The sequence below is a fragment of the Ostrea edulis genome, chromosome 3 (assembly GCF_947568905.1).
Source record: "Ostrea edulis chromosome 3, xbOstEdul1.1, whole genome shotgun sequence".
Lineage (NCBI taxonomy): Eukaryota > Metazoa > Mollusca > Bivalvia > Ostreida > Ostreidae > Ostrea > Ostrea edulis.
The window spans coordinates 36,585,491-36,595,415 of record NC_079166.1 but is presented as its reverse complement, the minus strand read 5'-3'; the positions used below and the strand labels follow the sequence as shown (position 1 = coordinate 36,595,415).

The following is a 9,925-nucleotide window of genomic DNA, read 5'->3' as shown; positions in this document are numbered from 1 at the left end:
GTAAAATATCACTGTATTGCAAGCATGTAATTAGTTCTGTGGCAGTAAACCCAAGTACACCACATAAACAGAGACATTCTCAAAATCACGATTAAGTACTGGTAAAGGTTCTCCCTTACTCTTTGCGAAGCACATCAAACGACCTTTTTCAACCCAACTATCTTTTGATGCCCTTTTCTTGAAAACTGTCCGTTTTTCTTTCTCTTTTTCGGCATTGCGATTTTTTCTGTCGTCGACATAATAACCGGATATGAGTTACTGTAAATAATACTAAAGTCGATATCAATGTTATTAATCCGGAATAGCGCACGCGAAACTGATGATGTAGCGTGATAATCAAGAGACCTTAATCTATTTCACTCAACAACAGCAGTTAAGGAGGTTTCCTACACCATAGAAATTTGATGTAGATGAAAAGTGGAGGATATGTACAATATTTTCGATTTAAGAAGGCTATGGTTGAGGAAAATTGTTGAAAAAATTATTTTATCTTTTACAATGTTGTTTTGGGATTTTTTATTCATTGCAAATAAAATTTGAAAATTCCAAGTCATTTTCGGAATAATGATTTTTTTCTTTGTTAATATTTTTTAATGGTAAGTTAAAAATACATATGCATTAGTATGAAATATATGAAACAGTGAATTATGTGGGTGACTTCCCGCTCTCTCTGTAATTTATGCTTCCCTTGTACTTGGTAAACCTTTTATTTTGCAAATTTCTGACCTCCTCATAACATTATTGCATACATTATTTTCCGTTCCATTCTGTCTTCCGTTCCGCGTTTTAACAACACCCCTAAATGTGGCGTTTCTTCGGATGAGGCCGTATAAACTGAGTCCCCGTGTCACAGCAGGTGTAGCACGAAAAAGATCCCTCTCTGTTTGAAGGCCGTAATTGCAGAGCATAGGTGTAATTATTGCAGCCCTTCTCCGGCAATGGTGACGTCTTCTGAGTGAAAAAAATTTCAACAATTTACAACCAACCAACCAATTCTTTATTTTCTCGCTGCAAGTATCCAAAACAGGGTTTACGTAAGCCCACATAACACAAAGTGTGTTTCTGTTTGAAAAAAACACCTGTCCCCTGCCACTTTAGACTGTATGACATTGAGATGTGGTAAGTGGCCAACACCAAGTCAAAGAATGATAACTCTTAAACGCTTCTTGCACTTTACACATCGTCAATGGAATAGTACCGGTACTTTCGTGCAATTGATATGCATCATAGGTTATATTAGGATCAGGCGTAAAGAACAGCATTGGTATAGTGGATGAAGTAGATATATGATGTAAAACTTATACGGTACCAATTTTGATGCACCAGATGCGAATTTCGACTAATAATGTCTCTTCAGTGATGCTCAACCGAAATGTTTGAAATCCGAAATAACTATGAAGTTTTAGAGCTAAATTCATAATCGGTTGTCTATTTCTTACTGTTAGAGAATTTTTCACTCATACAGGGACTTTGCCAGATGTAACCTGCGCTCTAGCCTCTACGGTACACTCAACAGATCGGAAATTCGTTCTTTGTGTTGTTGTTTGTTTGTACAATTTGTTGTTATATAATTAGATTTTTTAAATAAAAGCGCTGCTATCCAAGTATGATACACGCCACCTGTGCTCGTTACCTCATGTATTTACTTTCCAAGGCTACAAAGTGTCATGCAAATCTATATATTCCAATATGTAACATTGATAAGCCGTAGTTGGTTTATCTGCAACGTGACCACAATGAAGGTAGGTAGGGTCAAAGATTTCAAACATTCAAAAGCAAAAGAACTGAAAACATAAGAAAATGAACAATTAATTGGGTTGATTTTTAAAGATAATGAAGATAAAGACAGGCCAGCATTACATTTCAAAAAAATTTCTGAATTGAATTGTGTTTACAGTTTGTTGTTGCTAAGGCAACTACTTAGATTGGACCTCTTGCTTATCGTTTCTTTTGAATAGATGTGTAACTGTGATTATATTAGATAAACTTGCATATACACTGTTGTTGTGGGCCTGTTTTAGACGGTGTGTGCCTTGCTGTGTCTATTAGCCGTGACTGTGTCGGCGTCCGACTACTGTCTAGAGCACGCCCCGGATGGAGCTGTGAATGGTTGTAGCGTTCCTCCTCTAGTTCATTTCAACTACGAGACCCAGTTTACGCCTTCGTGTAACAAACACGACATATGCTACCATTGTGTGAGTACTTCGAATTTTTTATACTGCACGGTATATAAAATCATAAATAGTATGGATTTCAAGGACTAAATTCCTGTAATTTCAATTATCTATCAACCCTTATTAAGGAATGTTGATGTAAAATCTTTTAAAACCTGTTAGGTTTTAAGAGATGTCAGATAAGTATATGTTAACGGCAACTTTGTGACAGACAAAAATGTAATCTCGACTCCAGCTTCTCCATCGTTTGTGTAGCAATATTCAATTATGGCCTGCATATGGTGTTCATGTATCTCAACTGATTCAATACGCGAGAACATGTTCTGCGTATGATCAATATGTAAATCGAAGCAGGCTATTGACAAATAAGTTTATATCACAGAGGTTTCAACAATCTCGTTTAAAGTCAACATTTTGCAAATTCTATGGTTGCTGTAATGATCTATTTGCAAATACAGCTATCCCTGGTTCGAATATTACATGTATCTGACGTGTTTCATACCAATTGTTAGGCCGTTCTTTGTACATTGATTTTGACTACGGACTACTCCATTTACCTGACCAAGATCTAGATAGGGCTCACAGCGGGTGTGACCAGTCAACAGGGGATGCTTACTTCTACGAGGAACCTTATCCCACCTCTGGTATACACAGGGGTCCGTGTTTGTCTTTTTCTTGATTTTATGGGATTTATGAGATTGATCAATGTTCATTATCTTCATTTTTATGCCACCGAGATCGAAGATCGGGGGGCATATTGTTTTTATCCTGTCTGTCATTTTGTAATTCTGTCATTCTGTCTGAAACTTTAACCTTGTTAATAACTTTTGAACAATAAGTGATAGAGCTTTGATATTTCACATGAGTATTCCTTGTTACAAGATCTTTCCGTTGGTATTGAACCTTTTGACCTTGACATTTGACCTACTTGTTTTTTTGTTTTTTTTACATTGGTCATAACTTCTAAATGGTAAATATTAGAGCTTTCACATTTTTGACCCCGTGACCTTGACGTTTGACCTACTCTTTGAAAACTTTAACCTTGCTAATAACTTTTGAATGGTAAGAGATAGAGCTTTGATATTTCACATGAGTATTCCTTGTTACAAGATCTTTCCGTTGGTATTGAACCTTTTGACCTTGACATTTGACCTACTGTTTTTATTTTTGTTTTTTACATTGGTCATAACTTCTAAATGGTAAATATTAGAGCTTTCATATTGTACATGAGCATTTCTTTTGACAAGATCTTTCTACTGGTACCAAGATATTTGCCTTTGTGACCTTGGCCATCTTCGGAATTGGCCGTTATCGGGGGCATTTTTTGTTTCACAAACACATCTTGTTTCATATAATCGTTAAACAGCATAATAGAAAGTACCTAAAAACTGCATGTGTATATATGAATAAATTGTGGATATCGAAGAAATCGTTGTATAATATGCATACATTTCTACAATAGAGAAATATCAGCGCATGAGTTACTGCCCCTGACAACGTATTTAATGTAGATAATTGATTATTTATAGGAAATATAAACTTTTTCAGTATTAAACAATGTTCTAGCTTTTATTGTAACCAGTGATTAAGATTCCTACAAAAGGTATTGTTTTTTTATTTACAAAGTTCATTGAATTGATGTTTTTTTTCATGTGAGGAAAGGAAAGAACGCAAATAAACCGGTGTAAGATACTACATGTATGATAAATCAAAGGTTTTATAACAGGTAAATACAGAAATCTTACAACGGAAGTTATATTGGTGAATGGTCAAAAGTTATGTTGATAATTGTGCAGTTAGTGGCTTTGAATTCTTCCTCCTAGATTTAATAGTTCTATTCTTTAATTGACCTTCTTTTCAGTTATATTAAATTATCTTTCATATTTTGTGAAAATATTTTTATTGTTTCTCAACGTATGAACTTACTGAATTATCTTTCATATTTTTGCATTCTTTTGTGAGATATTTTATCGCTTCGCAACCTGGAGATCTCGGGATCAATTCGATTATCAATTTCGGTTGTCGCAAGACACCCAAGACATTAAACATAGGTTGTGACTACTGTATTCCTTCGTTAAGCATCTGTTATTAGAAGCGGAAGTCAAATGTCTCTCGAACATGACCTTAACAAAAGGGGTTCAATGTCACAGTAAGCGTTGGCACAAGACAGAAACATCGATGCAACAGCCTTGAACGTCATACAGAAATCTAAATTTGTGGCACTTCCCTTACAGCTGGTGAAGTCTCAACATAAGTAAATATTTCTCGAATGGGACGTAAAATAACAGACATGTTATGGCGAATCACTAAAGGGAAGCGATGCTTTATATTTGATTGTTTTGTTTTTGTTCAGGGTTACCATTATGGAATAACAAGAACCGACTGTGACCACAAGTTCCTGCACAACATGCTTGCTTCCTGTATTTCTAAGAAGAGGCTTTTAAACTGTCAGCACTCGGCCGACGCCTTTTTCGCTGCCGTTCGCACGGCCGGAGGACTATTTTACCGTACTGATACGCCACACTACTGCAACGAAGCATGGGTTAGACATTGTCTCGCGTAAACCGCGATATAGAAGAGGAGAACCCAGTAGAAATTCAGATAGAAAAAACATTTCATGCAGGAATAAATTAATATAAAAGAATTGTTCACATTATTTTAATATTTCATACAATGCAGGGAATGGTTATTTCTTTCTATTTTGAAACATTAGATGTATGATGCAATTAATCGACCAAGTCTCTGGGAAATATTGTTTGGTCGTTTTTGTACATCTTTTCTTTATATCTCAGAAGCTGCCCGTATAGATATTGATACACTTTTTAAGAACCAAAACAAATATAAATTTCACCGCATACTAGTTCCATACTCGTTTTCGAAATTACATGACTGTTGATTGTGTTTATTTGGTTGTTTGTTACGATTATATATGTAATAAAACATTCTCCGTTGCTGTTTGTAAAACAAAGGAGATGGGCATCATTTTCCGGTTGAGTAATTGTTTGGTGAGCAACCTCATCAGTTGCACTCAACAGAAGACGCCACTTTTTCTTCGCTTACACCACAACATATGATGTGCACTGAAACATATTTGCCGATTCCTTGCGTATTTGATGACACGTGGAGTTTTTGCATGAAATATTCGGGGCAAGATTGGTTTGGATGTATTTACATACCGGTATACATATCTTCAGCAAACTTTCAAGACATAGTGGCTAGTTTGTGCTATTTTGTCTTTCTGTACATCCCGGTTTGGACATTGCTTTGGCAGAGGCTACATGTCAAAAACCTATGTCGTGCGAATAATTTATTTCTTATCCCTGAATTTGTAAACGGCTGCTACAACTCCAACATTTCTAGACGTCTTCAGACAAACACAGAATCATTCTCTAACTGTTCCTCCTTCCAGATTTTGATATTCCGCAGTAGGATTTCCTCATATTCCGAATCATTTGATCCGTCTCTGAAAACAAAGCTGTTAGGATATTTTGTCACTATATCGGAAAACCTCCGTGTCGACAAGTACTGTTTTTCAGGAACCAAAAATTTTGAATTTCTGGGCAGGTGGTTAATATCACTGATTGAGTTAACCAAAGTTCCAAATTCATCATCTGATGTATAGGAATCTGAAAACAATAAGATATCCACATTTACATACTGCAGTATCTTGTATTTATGTCTGCCCGGATACCTTCCAAACTACTATTTCATTCCAGAAAAGATGTTTTGCGAAAGTATCCGATTATGCAAATAAGGCTAGAAGGTGTGTAAATGTGTTAATATTTTCACCAATTGGGCTTTTGTTTGGTGTTGTTACCTAGGGGTGAAGTAGATTGTTACAACTTTCGTGACTTTATTACAATCATATGAATGACATCCTGGTACACATTATCAGAAATAACGAGCTTGAGTATAACAATTCTGAAGTCTCACGAAATGTTTTTCATGAAATTATTAAAAAGTTGTTGAATGTTTGAAGCAGACTATCAAAATGTAAATTTGATAACGAGATTATTTTAACATGGAGTGATATGAATAAAATTCCATCATTTCCACAGAAAAGGAAGATAATTATGTTAACCGTCACCAGATGTCCTTTAGCGGGGCCTTTTTGATAGATCATTCATTTTATATTAAAACAAAACTGATGATGGATGGTTAGTAATTATTGAGTTTGATAAATGTACCTTCAACACTAGAAAGAGACGTGCTACTCAGGTGTTGAGGGGTGTTCATGTACTTGAACGTCGGGGCGCTCTGGCGCCGAAGTAAAGGAGCGTCGGAACTGGTCAGGGTCTCCGGAGGAACTATATTTACACCTGGAAAACACGTTCCTTATCAGTAAAAAAGTATAAACGTTTAACAGACTGATGAAGCTTCGAGATATTTAAGAAAGACCTGCCTTACCTATGCAGCCTTTCCTTCCGTTAATGTTGGTGACGAATGTTCGTGAGATCACGTGATTGTCTGGTGGAAACCTTGCTTTGCTCATCTTCTGTATCGTCTCGCTGATTGCAATCAACTGTTTCATCAAGTCTACGTCTTGACGACGTAAATCTGTCTGGTTACAAGAATTACATTTGCTGTATACAGTGGGAAAGTCACTCTCTCAAAATCGAAATAAGGGATTAAGTAAATAATGGGATTGAAGGTATTCAATGTATAACGACCATATTTCATATCTAGTAAGTGGATGGTGGGATTTTTGTAATCATGTTATCATTTTGAAGGGTTCATCAGATAAAAATAACCCACCATAGGAATTTTCAAAATTTTATTTACTGCTTGATTAGTTTCACCTATATAGAATTTAACATTGATGTCTATGAAAAGACTATTTATTAAAATATTTTTAAAAAGAAATTATATTTTCATACAAATCTCTTGGTAGAAAGTTACATACACGTTTTCTTTATGAAAATATGAAATAAAATTAATAATTTACCACACACACTTTTAGAAAATTATATTTTTCTTATTTTTACAAAGGGCAGATCATTGTTTTTTAAAAAGTCTTTAAGTGCAAAAAGACCAGCTTTTAATCATTTACCAGTCATGTAAATTTCATCTACTTTACGTTCATAATTATTTAACAATAAACATTTATGTTGATTTAAATCCTTCAAAAACTGTTCATTATCCTTTCGTCACACATTGAATACCTTAAGGTTATTGGATACCCGATATTTTGGACACATCAAATGAAGTAGACTTTTGCTGTGTATACATGGGGTTTTCTACTATTTGATCAGACAACAATGTATAGTGGTCATTGATACATGAAATGTACAATAGAAATACGTTTTTGAAGGATTTCAAGTGTTTGGTAATGTTTTTCTATTGAATTTTCAAGTAAAGATTTGTGAATAATGCAAAAATTAAGGTGGTTTCATGGGGAAATTATATAGTACACGTTGGTGTTTAGCAATATTAAAACATTTACAAATAGTTTTACAAAATTATTTAACCTCTTTAGGGGGTATCCTATGTCCTTAAACATATACCATGTACTCGTAAGGAGCACGGAGGAAAAACCTTGTATTTGTATACTAGTACTCATTTACATGTAACCCGATGTATTTTGTGAAATCTTAAATTTCGAAGTATGAATAAAGTCGATTATCTTTCTTTTGGTAGTTGTATTGTGTGTTTTTTGCAGTTCAAGATCTATTTAACGCGAAGTTAAGAAAACGATCGAGAAAACAAATTCTTTAAAGCGTCATAACAATTTTGCAAGGGTTATTCATATACTAGTATTATGGCGATTAAAGTTTCAAGTTATGGATAATGAAAGGTTTTTTTTGTTTTTTTGTTTACCGGTAATTCAATTAAAAGTCGCGCTTTTATGTAATTACTCTGTTTTAATCAGTAATCAAATATCAAAATCATAAAACTTACTAGTTCTGACTTTAAGGTTTCCAGTTTGCTTGATATAGAATCCGGAAACGACATCTTGATGCAGAGCAAAACAAAATTCTGAAGGTGAATCAAACGTTAAGAGCCCGACATCCTTCCACCGAGTACATGCATATACTGTATAGCTAATTGGCCTCTCTGGACAACAGATCAGTTCACAGAACTTGTTTATTATGTGCATTTGTGAAAATTATTTTTAAAGCGGTTCAAACTGATCGGCTATTCAAACTCCGTTTTATATTTCAATGGTTTGAAGTGTTATTTTCATAACATATTACATGTAATCAGTCCTTTGTATTGAAATCAGTAACGAGTTAAGTCACACCGGAATAGCCATTCATGAAGTGGTTAAGACATTTCATAATAATCATCGGAGTCTTTATCAGTTCTTTACATGGAAATTAGTCGCATGGAATGACAATTCCGATGTGGATTGACGACTTTTAACATATTCCAGCATATACTTTTCCGTTTTATTTATACAGCAGTACTTTTAAAGTGTGAAACTCTGACACGTTTCTCCATAGATTATAAAAGGTCAGATTGTCTATTGCGTTCGAGTGAAACTTTTGTATAAGTTATTTCACCAGTATACTAGCAAAGGAAGAAAGTTTCATTATGCGATATTTCAACAAGACTTGGCTAATTGATATAGAAAGAAATATAAAAATGTAGACTTTAAATATGTAGTGTGGTGTAGTCGAGTAACATGAATCTTTTGAAAAAATATTGTTAAAAATTAAATCATAACGAGGAATCAAACATGTATATCACTAATTAATTACATAGGCCCACATGTACACAATACAGAATTTCTAAACTATAAATTGTATCAAAGTGATTGATAATGAACAAATAAGTTGATATATTTCATTATGTATGTGCTCAAAAGAAGTCACGTCACAGCTTACACCACTTCTTTATACATTTAGATACTATACAGGAAACGACCTGGTAGGACCGTATGTTCAGTGTAATTTAATGTAAATATCTAAAATATTGACGTAAAGAACAAAACTCTAAACAGTGGGTCCCTTGCCAGAAATCGTGCGGTTTTAGTTGCAGTTTTAATAATTCTATTCGGAGAGACCTGTGAACCCCGGGATGTTGTTGAAATTTCAATTTTATTAAAATCACTTTTGTCTAGCTGTGTGGTTACGAGTATTTGTCATCGCATGTTCGTGTAGTTTCTGAAAAATGATCAAAATAGAATTTGTCTTTTTAAAGGCTATGCTTATTTATCGAAATTAAATTTTTCAAAGGTGCGTGATTCAAAGAAACATGTGAATACCGGGGTATTGTTGAAGTTTCAATTTTATTCAAGACTTTTGTCTAATAGTGTGGATATTAGTATTTGTCATCGCATGTTCGTGTAGTTTCTGAAAAAAATGATCAAAATAGAATTTTTCTTTTTAAAGGCAACGCTTGTATATTGAAATTAAATTTTCTTTTCAAAGCTGTGTGATTTAAAGGTTAAATGAACTTGATATATCCCTGGGCACTCTTTAGAATTCTCTGTACAGTTTATTGTAAATCTTTCCATTCTGACACCGTGTGAGACAAAACTTAAAACACCCCTTTTGAACATATAAAATGTGGCTTGGTTTCAAAAGTAATAGCTATTTGGAAGGTCCAAAAGTCGCCTCCCTTTTTACACTAGATTGTGTATCCAGAGTAGTGCAATCTTATTGTCACCAATACGCCGTTGCTGAGATATAAGCTCTTCTGTGATGGAGGTACATTCCGTACATGTATGTTTGGTAGTCTATTGCTGAGATATCAGCTCTTCTGTGATGGAGGTACATTCTGTACATGTGTGTTTGGTAGTCTATTGA

The 9,925-nt window shown here is 34.4% G+C and overlaps 2 protein-coding genes across 2 annotated transcripts; one reads left to right on the top strand and one right to left on the bottom strand.

Moving 5' to 3' along the window:
* Window positions 1–1,669: 1,669 nt before the first annotated feature.
* Window positions 1,670–4,818, top strand: LOC125677000 (uncharacterized). The gene is made up of 3 exons (XM_048914909.2): window positions 1,670–1,742; window positions 2,022–2,195; window positions 4,528–4,818. Exons 1-3 carry the CDS (start codon window positions 1,737–1,739, stop codon window positions 4,735–4,737), a joined length of 390 nt encoding a protein of 129 aa, XP_048770866.2. The 5' UTR covers window positions 1,670–1,736; the 3' UTR covers window positions 4,738–4,818.
* On the bottom strand, window positions 4,817–8,212 carry LOC125676994 (uncharacterized). Its single transcript, XM_048914903.2, has 4 exons — window positions 8,073–8,212; window positions 6,582–6,735; window positions 6,362–6,493; window positions 4,817–5,800 (listed from the first exon to the last, which is right to left on the bottom strand). The coding sequence occupies exons 1-4, from the start codon at window positions 8,124–8,126 to the stop codon at window positions 5,541–5,543; spliced, it is 600 nt and encodes a 199-aa protein (XP_048770860.1). The 5' UTR covers window positions 8,127–8,212; the 3' UTR covers window positions 4,817–5,540.
* Between the last annotated feature and the right edge of the window lie 1,713 nt (window positions 8,213–9,925).